General features: G+C 33.8%; 2 protein-coding genes across 5 annotated transcripts in view; one reads left to right on the top strand and one right to left on the bottom strand.

Annotated features, from left to right (window-relative positions):
- The window catches only part of LOC126816261 (uncharacterized), a 47,433-nt gene extending 41,565 nt beyond the window's left edge, over positions 1-5,868 (top strand). For all 4 annotated transcript variants that reach the window (XM_050542546.2, XM_050542548.2, XM_050542550.2 and 1 more), the window contains exon 2: positions 2,984-5,868. In XM_050542546.2, the coding sequence (XP_050398503.1) occupies positions 2,984-4,182 (1,199 nt within the window). In that variant the 3' untranslated portion in view covers positions 4,183-5,868. The remainder of the gene's footprint in view (positions 1-2,983) is intronic.
- Positions 1-16,049, bottom strand: part of LOC126816255 (RAB11-binding protein RELCH homolog) — a 133,485-nt gene that overhangs the window by 86,994 nt on the left and 30,442 nt on the right. Inside the window, exons 22-24 of the mRNA XM_050542535.2 lie at positions 15,045-15,127; positions 8,980-9,043; positions 8,689-8,827 (exon numbers count right to left, since the gene is read on the bottom strand). Coding sequence (XP_050398492.1) covers positions 8,689-8,827; positions 8,980-9,043; positions 15,045-15,127 — 286 coding nt within the window. The remainder of the gene's footprint in view (positions 1-8,688; positions 8,828-8,979; positions 9,044-15,044; positions 15,128-16,049) is intronic.

The following is a 16,049-nucleotide window of genomic DNA, read 5'->3' on the forward strand; positions in this document are numbered from 1 at the left end:
TTGGAATGGTATTATAAATTACCACTTAGTTTAGCAAAATAAAACTAGAAATAGTAATAGTATCAAGTCATCTGAAAAAAACATTGATTCAAGTTATCTTGACTAGTACGACACCATAATTGAAAATAGCATCAACTCATCTAGAAAATATTTATTCAATTTAACTTGTCCAGTATGACACCCTAATTTGCTACACCATGTCATCAATGTACTGGTATAAATAAGTTGTCTTCTCTGTAAACTCCATATTAAGTGCTCTTTGATCTTTTTGAGTTTCCGAGACATTTCTCAAACTAATGGTGGACTTTAGTAGAGAAACTGTGCTTAGACAACATAAACTGGCTATTAACAATAGATATAGACCTAACGCTTACAGCAGAATTCCTTTTTACTTTCATGACTGATCATGTTTAATATGGTGGAGATAAGCCTCTGAATGGTAGCTTTTCCGATCCTTTTCCACTCTCATTGCAATTAAAATGCAATGGTGCTTTAAATGGATCTGTTAAGTTTATACTCTGATTTTACATTAACTATAATTTACTTTTCTACTACACCAGCTACTGTGTGATAATACAAGCTGTATTAATTATAGTCATTAATACAATTGAATATAAACTAAGCAATCCATGAAGCTATATTAATTAATTCAAAACTTGATTAATAAATTGATTTTTCAAATCATAACAATTAAATACTGATTGCCTGTATAGCAGATGTTATAAGAACTATTTCCAATTTCCAATGAAATCTCTGGGTTATTGGAATGGCAATTATATATGTAAATATAACATTAGGTCTTGTATTATATACTAGAAATAGACTGTAAGTAGAGTTCTAATGTCAGAGATTATATACTACATACCAATATTTTTATCTGAACATCTCTATACTTGTGTGGTATCAGTCTGGGGAGAAACCCCACAGTAGTAACAATTCTACTTTTAATGACAAGTTAATTGATTTATAATTAGAAGCAGTGTTGTTTTCTCCAACTTTTTGCTAATATTTAACATTATAGTGAGCATTATGCTGTCTTTGAAGTAAGATTATTGTGCGTTCAAATGGTTGGGTAGTTATGGTTGACAAATTAGAATACTTAGGTCATCTATTCAACAATCTCAAATTATTTATATCTATTACAGAGTGTAAACTACTGTTTTGGGCTGTTGTCTGTTCATTTAATGACTTAATTATCTTTGTCATACCATCATATGAAATTTATCACACTAGAATGACACAATGCCATATGTTACATTATTTGTTATACAATAAAACATGTTATAAGTTTGCTAATAAACAACGATAATTAAATTGATAATACTTGGTTGTATCAAATTTGAAGTAACATGATGAGACGACAAAGTCATATAAAATCCATGAATTTTGTAAAAGATCTCTTCAAATGTACACAGATATCCAAAGTTAATATTTGGTGTTGTCTTGAATGCTCTGTCAGTCTCTTGTTAAAATCAATAAAACAACGTCCAATCGACATAAACCAGGTCATTTTGGGACTAACATTGTAGCACTATGCGTCGCTATGCACAGTTCGGCAACCAAATCAAATATCTCATACGATTCAGTTCTATGAGTCGCTGGCTATATGTGGAAAGCACAACTGTCAAAAGCTTCCCACATCCAACGTGTGACACATACTCTCTTCTCTTTATTAGCTTTGTGATCGTATAGTATTGCCTCTGGTTTAATTGATCTATTTCTTTTTCTCTTGGTTTGGATCCTTTAAATGTTTCTTTAACATCTCACATTGTGTATATCTTTTTATCAGTTCCAAAATATTGTACGATGAACAACAACAAGATGACAGGAACAAAAGTATGGTTTCTACAGTTTATATCAAGCTGGATACATAGGTTACAAACATAGATCAAAAATAAAGTTATCCTCTTTATCTCTCATCCCAGATGCTGTCACTTGAACCTCAACAGTCTCTCCCAACGATATGATGTTTGCTCTCTCAAATCTACCTGGTGTCTAAAATCGTGCACATCTTGAGTGTTTTTATATCTATTATTTAATTGGCCAAATATGATGTAATTAATTATGAAGAGTGGTTACTAAGCCTAATGACCACATGACTAAGTCAAATATGGAATGGAATATTCTTCACATAAGTGTAATGGACAATAGAATTTACCCTTTGCCTTAGACCCCAATGTCCTGTTATTGTCACAATATTTCATAAACAATTTAATTTGTGTTTTAAAATAAACTCATACCATAGCTAATATACTGTCAATGGAGAAGACAAGTAAAACATGTATTTATTAAATTATAAATCATGTCCTCTGGTGCACTTACATTCGCATAATGCAATTTCACATAAATTACCAAACAGAATTACAACATATGCATGGTTCAACTTCATTTCTTTAGCAGTGGGAGGAAACCAGAGGACCTGAAGAAAACCCATGAGGCTGGACAGACAACCCTACTCCTTGTCATGTACAAGCAGGGAATCGAAACCACACCACTTGACTCAATGACAGGCCACCCAACCCCTTGGAGAGTAATAGTGTTTAATGATATTTGATATTTTGTTAAAAAAAATTTCATCTTCTATGGTCATGTGAATTTTGCCTAGACAGTGGACTACTCTTATTTGAATTCCAACTGGCTTTTTTTTTTATGTGCACATCAATCAGTACATATTTTTTGTGTCCCATTATCTTGGTTATACTCATCTACATGAATTATCTAAAGATACACTTTTACTCATCTATGTGAATTAATCTAAAGATACCCTCTGAATATCTCGGTTATAATACTCATCTATGGGAATTAATCATTTTTATAGAATAAGTTCACTTTCCACATTAAGAAAGAACAAACTTTGACTGGTTTTAAACTTGTATTGATTTTAGTCCTATGGGCGTTATACATTCGGAGTTGGATGCTGCAAAAATGTAATATTACTCCTTACTTTGAAAGATTAATATTTTTATATTTTTTGTCATTTCAGGCACAAATGAGACCGTTATGACAAATGAGTATTACGACTATTATGAAAATGCTTACGCAAGTTTATGTACAGAAACAGTTGATGGAAAAACAGAAGATGCTGTCAACAGTTTTCTACAAACTTATGTGTTTCCTATTTTACTACTGGTTGGAACTATCGGTAACCTGATATCATTACGCTGTTTACATCAACTTAGCATCAATGTGTGGTCATCTTGTTTATATTTAAATGTTCTGTGTGTGGTAGATTTGTTTGTTCTATTTGTGGATTGTGGTAATCGTTGGTTTGTGAAAGTCACAGAACAAAATCTCAGTGATCAAATCATGAAGACATCTGCAGCCATATGTAAGGTTTATCCTTTCGTTTTTCAATTCATTCTCCATATTGGTCCATGGATATTAGTGGCCTCTTCTGTTGAGATGATGATTGCTGCACGCTATCCGCTGCTCATATATAAGATGTGTACACGAGAGCGAGCTAAAGCTGTAATGTTGTTAATGACAGTGCTTCTTATGTGTCTTAACATGCACTACTTCTGGACACATGGCTTGGTGACCTATAATGAAGGGCCAACCCATTCGCAAACACAATGCATTTACATCGAGGAATTTTCAGAATATTTCCGAGACACTGTTTGGCCATTCTTGAGTCTAGCAGTAGGTGATGTTATTCCACTGATTGTTGTGTCAGCTCTTTTTTTCACAACAACAGCTGCCATGATGCGAGGGCGACACAAACAAAATGATTTAAAGAAAACTTTGGAGAAATATTTTATGGATATCCACTCACTAAATGAACTAAAGACAACATTTGTTCTCATTAGTTTGTTTTATATAATAGTTATAACTTTAAGAGTGATACTCGTCACTGTGGAATACCTTATTCAGCTCAGAGCTGTAGAAATCCCCTGTGAAGTAGCATCGAAAGTGTATGCAGTCATTGGATTACTACATACAATAATAGACATTTTGTTCTACTGTTATATCAGTTTTAAGATTGTGATTTACCTAGCAACAAGCAGACGCTTTCGTAAAGAATTAGTTAACATGGTTGTCAGTGTAATATCAGTGTGTCAAAGAAAAGACCGAATCAATTTATCAACAAACAATCTAGCAGCTAAACCGTTAATGGAAGTTGATCATATCACACCATCAAATCAAACTGAGGCTGGACCATCAAATATCAGTACCAACGTCTGAATTTTCTGCAAGGAAACCTAGTTAAAATTATATTATAAAAGTAGTCTAATAATATTAGTTCCATAATTAGACTTTATCAAGTTTAGTTCAACTACTGCACTGTCACATATATTTTAAAACTAGAGAAAGTAAAAATAAAACACCAGATAACAAACAGTAGAAACTGCTGTCATATATTTTATAAAACTACAATACATTGTAATATTGATTTGATCAAGTGACATTTATCTATGTACAAAAGAAATGAAATGAAATGGGGTTTAATGTCTCACTTTTCTACACAGAATATCTAAATACAAGTCTGTACTGCTAGGGCAAACATATTTATATACCTAGTACATGTAATAGGGAAGCATTTTAAAATATAAATGGTGTAATCAAATCTCAAATAACATTTGTCTGTAGGAAATATTGAGATAAATAACAATTTATATTACTGAATTTTCCTATTTTAAAAATACACTACTTCATTTATATCAGACTACATTCAAAACATGATTCAATTTATTCAGAAATAGATCTACATTTAAGCCTACTGTCTAAATAATTTACAATCTGATTAACTATAAACAATACATTTCGGTTTTTTCCATACACACTAAACTGAATTTTATATTATATAAATGATGGTGGTGTACATTTAATAACTGTTATGGAATATCAACATCAACACAATTTACAAAAATGTCCCTTTGGTATTTTATAACGGGAAAGTTGGCTCCCCTGCCAGAGAAAATATAACATTACAGACTTTAATCCTGTGAGACAGCAACTAAATCTGAACTAAAGCTACCAGTCTACAGCTAAATCTAACCTATAGCTATCAGGCATTCAATAATCTTACAGATAAAGAGTACACATCTTATATGATACATAGTTCTGATTAAACCTTTTTAACAATATTCACCAAATCTACATCTCTAATATATATTGTAACATGGACGGGATAGCTTCCTTTGTTTTTTTCTTTGAATAAGAAGATTGTTTGAAAACGTTGAGAGAATACTCTTCGAAACGTCGCCCAAATAAATCAGTAATTGTTCTTCCATAAGTATGTGTTATAGTTTATTGCTCTATCCAGTTACTAAATGCCTCTAAAAGATCATTGTTTTTCCTCTAGTAGATTGAGTGGAGCTTAACCGTGCAATAACTAGACATGTTCAATGTCATTGCACTCTTTTGCTGGTTTACACTAGTTTTTAATAGAAATCATATAGAGAAATGGGGTGGGTTTTCTGTGCAATAACAACAAGCATGTTGAGCAGGTGTCAATGTTACAAGTCATTTATAGCACGTTTCATTCGTCAACAGGTTTAACATTTCGACCTATGGTCTCGATGTTTAAACCTGTCGAGATGTTAAACCTGTTAACGAATGAAAGCTGTGCTATAAATATAACTTGTGAGGACAGTATCACACATAACAAATACAGCATTAGGACAAATTAATCCACAATAGAGGCTAGACAAAATACAGATACTGAAAGCTATAAGAAAACTAATGAGTCAAGCAAATGTATCTGATGCCTCACCATATGATGCACATTTGATAAAATATTTTCAGTATTTCTATGTAATGTTCTATTGTGGAATGTTTTATAATGTCTTGTAGAAGTAACAGAATAATATGTACATTTGTAAACATTATATTGTAAGCTTATATAACACAATAAACTATACTGTTTTTTGATGATTTGAACATCATCTTTCATGAAGGTATAGAAATAGCCTCTTACACCAAAGCATTTCTGATCCAATGTGAAATCCTCTTACTGACTCATTGTTTATACTACCATTTGAATCAATTAAACACATCCCTGACAACGTTTCCTAAAAAATCCTGATGGTTTCCACTGAGTACCTTGTAGAAATGGGATTAATGATTAGTTTCTTTCTTTCAATAACACAGATAACCAATATAAAATTCAGAAAGATAGTTTAATAATTGCAATTATCACAGACTGACTACAAACAATGGATTCTATAACAAAAGAGCGAACTATGGAAGTTATCATTGAAAATCACAGAAAATCAATAGGATTCTTCCATTGAATGAGTTACTTTTAAAACAAACTGGCTTGAATAAAATTGTAGCTAAATGTATTATATACTTCATTAAAATAATTGTTAAGCACTTGTTAAAGATGTTCAGCAAAATTAAAATGATAATTAAACATACATTATGCAAGAGCTAAATCTGTCTATTGCAGGTCTTTCTTTAGGCCTGAAATCTTATCTAAATTATTAATTAGACCTTAATTAAAGGGACAATAACACTCTTGCTGGCTTGAAAGCTCCAGAAAATAAATAATATCTCTATCTAAGTACTAGATGTTTAAGTGTCCTACCTGTTGTGTAAATTATCCATTACATCCTATTTTACTTGTCCAGAGGGTTCGAAAATATTTTTAAATCAAAGTTTTCATTTGAAAAGGTTTACGTTAGACGTTTCAAACCATTATGTTGAATTTTTCAATTTTTTTAAATAAGGTGTGTTAAGATGAAATTTGTATCATCAATTAATTGAAATATTCTAAATAAGTACAATTTGTTGACCAGAATAAAGATTGGGACATATTATTCAGTTACAACAAGAGTGGTATTGAGCCTTTAACCTATCCAGACCATAATCAACTCTCAATGGCATCGCTAGCCTGCGATCTTTAGTGGATTATGAGCCGATTTACTGAATAACTTTCCTTCACGATTTAATGATTAAATGGATAATCGAGACTATGCTGTTTATCGTTCTGACTTTAGTAATGATGATCGAGGCTAGCGGAAATTTCAATCGCTTAATTCTCAGTTCATAGTGGCTCAATTTGAATGAAATTTTCAGCAAATTGCCTTTACATTATCTAGTTTTTAACTATTAGTATTATAGTGAGAACTGCCAACTCGTTATCTAATCTCTCATAATGTATCTTTCAGTTGTATAGATAACAAAAAGGTGATATGCGGGTTGCTGCTGATTTGATTGTGTCTGTAAATGGGCTGGTAGGAGAACTTCACATGAGCTGTGTAAAAAAAATCCCGAACAAATTCACCTTTTCTCACATTTTTTGGTATATTTTGTGCATCACAAATGCTTTTCTGCTATTAGACCAGATTTGAGTAAATTCCCATGTTGGGAAATTCTGCTCAAACTATTCATCCTTGTGAAAAGCCACCAAACCTAAGAACCATGATGATTATATCACCAGTATTCAGAAGAGACTGTGCCAGTTAGCACCAGGAGGTAAATTCGACTATCTTACGACACCAAATCTGTAACATCATCTCCAACCCCCAAAACAGAACATGAAGCCCTGAAAGAACTTAGGGAAGACAGAACCATCACCTGTGGACAAAGGGAAGGCAGCTGTAATAATGATTCAATGAATACACCCAACTACATCAGCACTGTAAAGATTCTTCAAGACCAAACAACCTACATATGAGTAAGGACAGACCCCATTCCTGCTCTTCAAACCAAACACCCAACACACCTATTTCCCTTCACTTGTCTGCCTTATGAAAGTGCCACCATCAAAACAAACCCAAAGCCAGGTTATATGTGTGCTCCTGAGACTCAAGCTGATAATCAACACCACAATTAATTGAACAATACCGTCCTGAAACTCTACCACAAAGTCAACAAAAACTTGTCCATCACACATCCGCATACCATTCAATGGCAGTTCATCCTACCAAATCAGATGAATATGGTCCATCTAAATAGTTGCGTGAATAATATTATGCAATAAATATATTAAAAATTATGGTGTTGAGTGTGTTTATGCTCACTTATAATTTGGTAATTTAGGTTGAGCAAAGTTGAGAAGAACTTAAACATACATTAAATCTTCCCATTGAATATCTTTCTTTAGGCCTGAAATATTATCTAAATTATTAATTAGACATTCCAGACCATAATCAACCCTCGAAGCCATCAATAGCCTGTCATATTTTGTGGAATTGAATAAATTTTGTGATGGATAATTTAATGTAAAAATGGATAATTGAGACTTTGTTTATTATCTTACCAACGTTAGTAATGACGTTCAGGGCTAGTCTAAAATTAAATCACTATTATCTTGGTTCAGAATGGAGCAATTTGAAATTTTCAGCATATCAAGTTTTCATTACCTATTTTGTAAATATTATAGTGAGAACTGTCAGCTCTTTATCTAATCTTACCTAATGCCCCTTTAAATAAGGCGATTTTACAAGCATCATTCATATGGAGGTAGGATACCAAAACTAAATCATACATAAAAAACCAAGGTCGATTGCAGTGGATTTTTTTGTTTGATTACTATATATGTACATACCCCCTCACAAACAAGCAATAAGCATTTGTTTCTGATTTTTTTCCACAGGTTGGAGGGTCTCCTACCTGCCTATAATGTGCAGCCTACAATCTCGGCTGAATTATGCATTTCATTCACTTCCAACTAAATTAGTGGTTAAGTTTTCATTGTGTCTCGGTATAGATATCAAGATGTAATAAAACAATAGTACTTACATTCTTCACGGAACTTGGGTTCTGTATTAGCACCTACTCTAGCTAAAGTTCGTATCAATTCAACCTGCATATCATGTTGATCACGATACATAGGATCATCAAAAAATGTTTGAAGCTGCATATACACTCTATCCAATACCTACAAATCAAAATACAGTTAAAATAAACTTGTTCATTACAAATAAAATGAAAAGATGTAATAACAGAATATTATATGCAGATACAATCTCAAAATTTAAAATGGCAGTTTTATATTTTACATCTTACATGTGTAAATAGTCTACATCTTACCCTTCTATTTGTGATATTTTCTAATATAGCACCAACTGATGGTATAGTTGAGATTCTAACAGGGCTAAAATATAACAATTATATACTTTTATTACTAAAGAACACATTTCACTTAGTAAAATGCAGATGTAGTTTGATGTCTGGCTGGTACAATAAAACCTTTTTCTATATATTAATCATTTATAAACACATTAAAGGCACAATATTCCAGACTAAAAGGTAAATACTGACTTTTAGGACATACACTACAGAAAGTAATCCTACTAAAAGTCATATCAGTCCAAAAATTATCAATCTGATTAAAATACAGATCGATATTTCATTTTTTTTTTTTATACTTTTGATGGCCTACACTACATGATGATCTGAACGGTTGTAGCGATAGGTCGCGTCAGAGGTCATACAAGCGGCTTTTGACCCTATGACGTCAGACATTTGGTTAACCGATCAGCATTTATGTTACTAGTGGATTACCCACAGTTCCGTGAAAAACACGTTAAAGCTCGCTGTAACAGATCGTTTCATTGGCTAATAGCTCACTTCATTCAGAACACATCAATGATAACAACTCTTCCAGATCCTAGTGTAGTAAAGACAAGTAAAATGAAATTTTGAACTATAAAAACGAAACAAAATAGGATCTGTGTTTTAATCATATTGAAAATTTATTTGAATCATTCAATCGAACGGTTAGTGTGGCCATCTGAAATGAAATGAAATGGGGTTTAACATTCAACTGTTCTGCTCCTAAACTGGGTTTATGAAGACAGGCATACGCCATACAGTGTGCTAATGAAGGGAAATTTTGCCCGGGCAGCGGCGCTACTGCCTACTCGTATATTGAATTTCAACTGGCAAGGGATCTTTTACGTGCACGCCAATATGTACACGGGACCTCGGTTTTTCATCCCATCCAAACAACTAGACAACTGTCCTTGTCAGGCCCTCTGTCCTGCATCACTGACAAGGGGGAACCACGCCGGAAAATCTGGATGTACTTTCTCGGCCAATGCAGGGATCGAACACCCAATCTCCAGGCTGTTGTGTGGCCATCTAAAGTGGCCATCTTGGTAGTTAGACTGTGTCTGAACAATATTTCATTTTAATCCATGAACACTTAGCTCAAGATGTTATCTAACCTACATGTTAGATCTCGATAGACAGTCAACAATACATCGCTGCTAATTTGGTTAATCTTAATTCCCATTTATTGTAGTTTAAATCCAAAATAGCACAACCCGAGGCAATTTTTTTTCAAAACTGTTTCCAAATTAAACAAGATGACTAGTCATCACCATCCCGCGCCCTTGCACTTGTTTAGAAGGCATAAGAAAAAACAACTTATTGGAATATCAATGGGACTAGTCAGAAGATTTATACTCTGATCACAGTAACTCAGCAAGGCAGGGTCTCTACTCCCTGTAAGGTTTGCACAACAAGCTTTGCCTACCTCAATCAACTGCTGTATGTTAAACAATAAGCTTATACATCAGAAAATAAAATACTGGTACTATAATAGGTTGATGTTTGTACAAAGTTTAAAACCAGCGGCTGCCAGGCAGGATACGCCCACATTTTCGAGAGATGGATAGAAAACAAGCTAAAACGAAAGTGATTTTTCCTACAATCAAGGGCCATACTTCAGGAAATTACAATTTGATATGCGCCAATATCGAAAGGAACCGAAATCTTTGGGTTATAAACTTACACTTGAAGTTTCAACAAAATCGGATAGAAATTGTGACCTCTATAGGGCCCATAACCTTGATATACCATATTTTTATGCTATTTGAGAACGAAGGGCGACCATTTTGTCTGTCAGTTTTGGGCGGATTTTCACGAAATTCAAACTCAGTCGTCCGTGGGGTGTAACGGTGATATAATAATACGTTTTTTTAAATCGGATAAAAATAATGACCTCTATAGGGTCCACAAGCTAAAAACGCAATTTTTCGTACAATCAGGGACCATAATTCAGGAAGTTATGTTCCGATATGCGCGAATATCGATAGGAACCGAGATCTTTGGGTTATAAACTTACATTTCAAGTTTCAACAAAATCGGATAAAAATTGTAACCTCTATAGGGTTCACAACCTTGATATACCATATTTTTACGTTATTTGAGAACGAACGGCGGCTATTTTGTCTGTCAGTTTTGGGCCGATTTTCACGAAATTCAAACTCAGTCGTCCTTAGGGTTAAACAGTGATATATTAATACGGTTTTTTAAATCGGATAAAAATTATGACCTCTATAGGGTCCACAAGCTAAAAACACTTTTTTCTCGTACAATCAGGGGCCATAATTCAGGAAGTTACATTCCGATATGCACGAATATCGAAAGGAACCGAGATATTTGGGTTATAAGCATACATTTCAAGTTTAAACCAAATCGGATAAAAACTGTGACCTCTACAGTGTTGACAAGCTAAAAACATGATTTTTCGTACAATCAGGGGCCATAATCCATGAAGTTACGGTCCGATACATGCCAATATCGAAAGGGTGATAAACCTATATTTCAAGTTTTATTGAAATCAGATAAAAATTGTGACCTGTAGACTGTTCACAAACAATTGTGGACGGATGGACTGGGGCGACGACAATATACGTCCACATGAAAATGTGGGCGTATAAAAAATGTCTTGAAATATGCTCCGGAAATGAAATCGGGACAGATAGACTTTCAGTAGAAAATAAAATAATAGGTTGATGAATGTAAAAGTGTTATAACGGTATCTTGAACAGTTTCTGAGATATGCTCTGGAATAATAATAATAATATGCTCGAACTCAGTCGTCCTTAGGGTGTAACGGTGATATAATAAAACGTTTTTTTAAATCGGATAAAAATTATAATCTCTATAGGGTCCACAAGCTAAAAACGTGATTTTTCGTACAATCAGGGGCCATAATTCAGGAAGTTAAGGTCCGGTATGCGAGAATATCGAAAGGAACCGAAATCTTTGGGTTATAAACTTACATTTCAAGTTTCAACAAAATCGGATAAAAATTGTGACCTCTATAGTGTCCACAACCTTGATATACCATATTTTTACGCTATTTGAGAACGAACGGCGGCCATTTTGTCTGTCAATTTTGGGCCGATTTTCATGAAATTCGATTAAGGTCATCCTTACGGTGTAACAGTGATATAATAATACGTTTTTTTAAATCAGATAAAAATTAAGACCTCTATAGGGTCCACAAGCTAAAAACGCGATTTTTGGTACAATCAGGGGCCATAATTCAGGAAGTTACGGTCCGATATGCGCTAATATCTAAAGGAACCGAGATCTTTGGATTATCAACTTAGATTTCAAGTTTCAACAAAATCGGATAAAAATTGTGACCTCTATAGTGTCCACAACCTTGATATACCATATTTTTACGCTATTTGAGAACGAACGACGGCCATTTTGTCTGTCAATTTTGGGCCGATTTTCACGAAATTCGAATTCAGCCATCCTTAGGGTGTAACGGTGATATAATTGAACGTTTTTTTAAATCGGATAAAAATTATGACCTCTATAGGGTCCACAAGCTAAAAACACGATTTTTGGTACAATCAGGGGCCATAATTCAGGAAGTTACGGTCCAATATGCGCGAATATCGAAAGGAACCGAGATCTTTGGATTATCAACTTAGATTTCAAGTTTCAAGAAAATCGGATAAAAATTGTGACCTCTATAGTGTGCACAACATTGATATACCATATTTTTACGCTATTTGAGAACGAACGACGGCCATTTTGTCTGTCAATTTCGGGCCGATTTTCACAAAATTCGAACCCAGCCATCCTTGGGGTGTAACGGTGATATAATTGAACGGTTTTTTAAATCGGATAAAAATTATGACCTCTATAGGGTCCACAAGCTAAAAACACGATTTTTGGTACAATCAGGGGCCATAATTCAGGAAGTTACAGTCCGATATGCGCGAATATCGAAAGGAACTGAGATCTTTGGATTATCAACTTAGATTTCAAGTTTCAACAAAATCGGATAAAAATTGTGACCTCTATAGTGTCCACAAGCTAAAAACGTGATTTTTCGTACAAACAGAGGGCAAAATCGGATAAGAATTGTGACCTATAGAGTGTCCACAAACAAATTGTGGACGGACGGACAGGGGCGACGGCATAATACGTCCACATGAAAATGTGGGCGTATAAAAACTAAATCAAATGTGTAGTAAAAATTCATAAATCATTCAAACTAAGTCAAATGTGTAGTAAAAATTCATAAATCATTCAACAGAGAAATTTGTTTCCATGGAAATACAAAAATTATTAAATCCGAGAAATTTCTAATTAGTAAAAGGCACAACTACTATCACAGGTTGATGTTTGTACAAAGTTTTATAAGATATTGTAAATGGTTTATGGGATATGCTTGGAAACAAAATTGTACACCAAAAACTAAGCCAAATTTGTTTCCATGGAAACACAAAAAATATAAATCCAAGAAATTCCTAATTAGCAAAAGGCCCAACTAATGTAATTGGTTGATGTGTGTGCAAAGTTTCAAAAAGATATCTTGAACAGTTTAAGACATATGCTGCGGAAACAAAATTGTACACCAAAAACTAAGTCAAATTTATTTCCATGGAAACACAAAAATGATTAAATCCTAGAAATTCCAAATTAGGAAAAGGCACAACTACTATAATAGGTTCATATTTATACAAAGTGTCATGAAGATATGAAAGGTTTATATATGCTCTGGAAATAAAACTAAGTCAAATTTGTTTTCATGGAAACACAAAAAATATAAATCCAAGAAATTCCTGAATAGCAAAAGGCACAACTAAAGTAATAGGTTGATGTGTGTACAAAGTTTCAAAAAGATATCTTAAACGGTTTATGAGATATGGTCCAGGAATGAAATCGGGACAAAGGTTTGGACGTACGGACAGCCATTTCAATATCCCTTCCTAACTTTGTTTGGCGTGGGATAAAAATACATGCTTTCAGAAGTCACAAATTGGATATTTAAGAAAACAAGTGGGTTTTCTTTTGGAGATAACATGGAATCACAAAATAACAATATTTGCCTGTGTGCTAATTATCTGAGGTGTCAATCATTAAAGGACCATACCAATCAAGATTAACAACTCTAGTGAAATGCATTGGCCCCACTTTGATTATACCCTATAGTTGTACACATACAATATCTGACTGTCCATATTTAGATGATCATGCTACCAAGGACATAATTTATCAAATCCTGAGATGATTAAACCAAACAGCAATCTCATTGGCTCAACATATAGTTTTATATACCCTTGAAAAAAAAGTAGGGGATATTGAAATGCAAATACCTACCATATGCAGGTTGTGATATGATAAATAGTCATGGACACTTGACATGCTTTGAGAGTATGTTCATAGATGAAGAACTTATCCCCCCAACAGAACCACTGTGCTGCACATGCGACACGCAATAGCGCCATACACGTGGGAGGGGTTCATTGTCAAATTTGACACTTCAGGGAAGGGTTAATGAAAACTGCCGTGTGCTGATGTATCTATCCATGTTTGCTTTCCTATTGGTTCTTGCATAAGATTTACTGTTTAGCGTATCTTTGCTTTAGTGTGTTACGTTTAATTTGATCGGGAGATGTGTTCGTCAACGTCAGACATCATTGCAAGAATTGGCCGTGGCACTGCAAGAGAAGTAAGTCAGATTGCCCCAAATCGTGATTGGACGGTTGATTAGGAGCATGCCACGACGAATTGCTGAATGTCTGAGGATTGGTGGAGCAATTACTCATTATTAAGACAAAAATCAAAAACGTCCATTTTCACTTTTGACAGTGTATCTTTTTGCGAGTGAAATGGGGCCGTCAGATAAGCGACCCATATGAATTGGCCTGTTATTAACATACACTGGTTACCTCTAATAAAAACAGCAGTGCATATCCGCAGGTTTGTATTGTTTCTGAATATCCCCTACTTTTTTTGAAGAGTATATGTCAGTTGTTTATAAATCCACATTATGGTAAAAAAAAAAAATAAAGTATGGATATTTCCCATAACAGATAATAAATAAAAGCACTTACATTTCTGGATCATTAGCTAACGTAACTAAAGCTGGTACTACACGTGTTGATATTAATGTATCATCAATACCTTTGATTAAAAGCTGAAATAAATTTAAATACCGTTATGTGTAAATTAGTTTATATTGGGTTGGGTTTAAAATTTAAACTTAACAATAGTAAAAGCAAGTACAGTTCAAATATCCCCACATGTGGTATGTAGAATAGGTATAGAGTTTGGTAACTTTCAGATTAAAACCACTGATCATCATTTGCATTTTTAGGAGAATGCCTAATTTTTGACAGCTTAATGCATGCTACAGAAATTGTACAGAAATTGATTATTTAATTGAGAAAAGAAAACCAAAATATCACAAATTTGGATTAAAAGATAGGTTGCCAGGCAATGAAACATACGCCCTCGGCAGCTAAATCGTCTGGGCAGTCAACAAGAGTTGTCGCATATTTTTACTTTTTTCGGTAATGAAACATTTATAATACATTCAAATCTGATTAAGAGTAACAACTCATTAAGTAATTATCAGAAAACCATTAGAATTTGTTTGGTTTTTATAAAGTTCTGCCCCATGCTAATGTTTAGTATACAAAACTTTTAACATCGTGGATTTAGCTGTTCAAGTCATAAAGATTCAATGAAAATCAATATACTTGTTCGTCTCAAGACCTTAAACACTGTGTATAAATTTAAAGTCAATCGGATATTAACTTTAGCCTCTAGAGCATCCACAAGATTTTTCAAAGTGATCAAGGGCCATAACTCTGGCAAAAATTATCGGAAATTGCTGAAAATCAATAGGCTTCTTCGTCTCATGGTCTTCAACACTGTATATAAATCTAAAGTCAATCGGATATTAACTTTAGCCTCTAGAGCGTCCACAAGCAATTGTGGAAGCCGGACCGACGGACGGGGGCGACAACAATATACGAGCACATTTCAATGTGGGCGTATAAAAAAGTCCATCAAAAGATTTTATTCAACACTTATAAGTAGCACTTGATTGTTTC

Source organism: Patella vulgata, chromosome 3 (genome assembly GCF_932274485.2).
Source record: "Patella vulgata chromosome 3, xgPatVulg1.2, whole genome shotgun sequence".
NCBI classification, from domain to species: Eukaryota; Metazoa; Mollusca; class Gastropoda; family Patellidae; genus Patella; species Patella vulgata.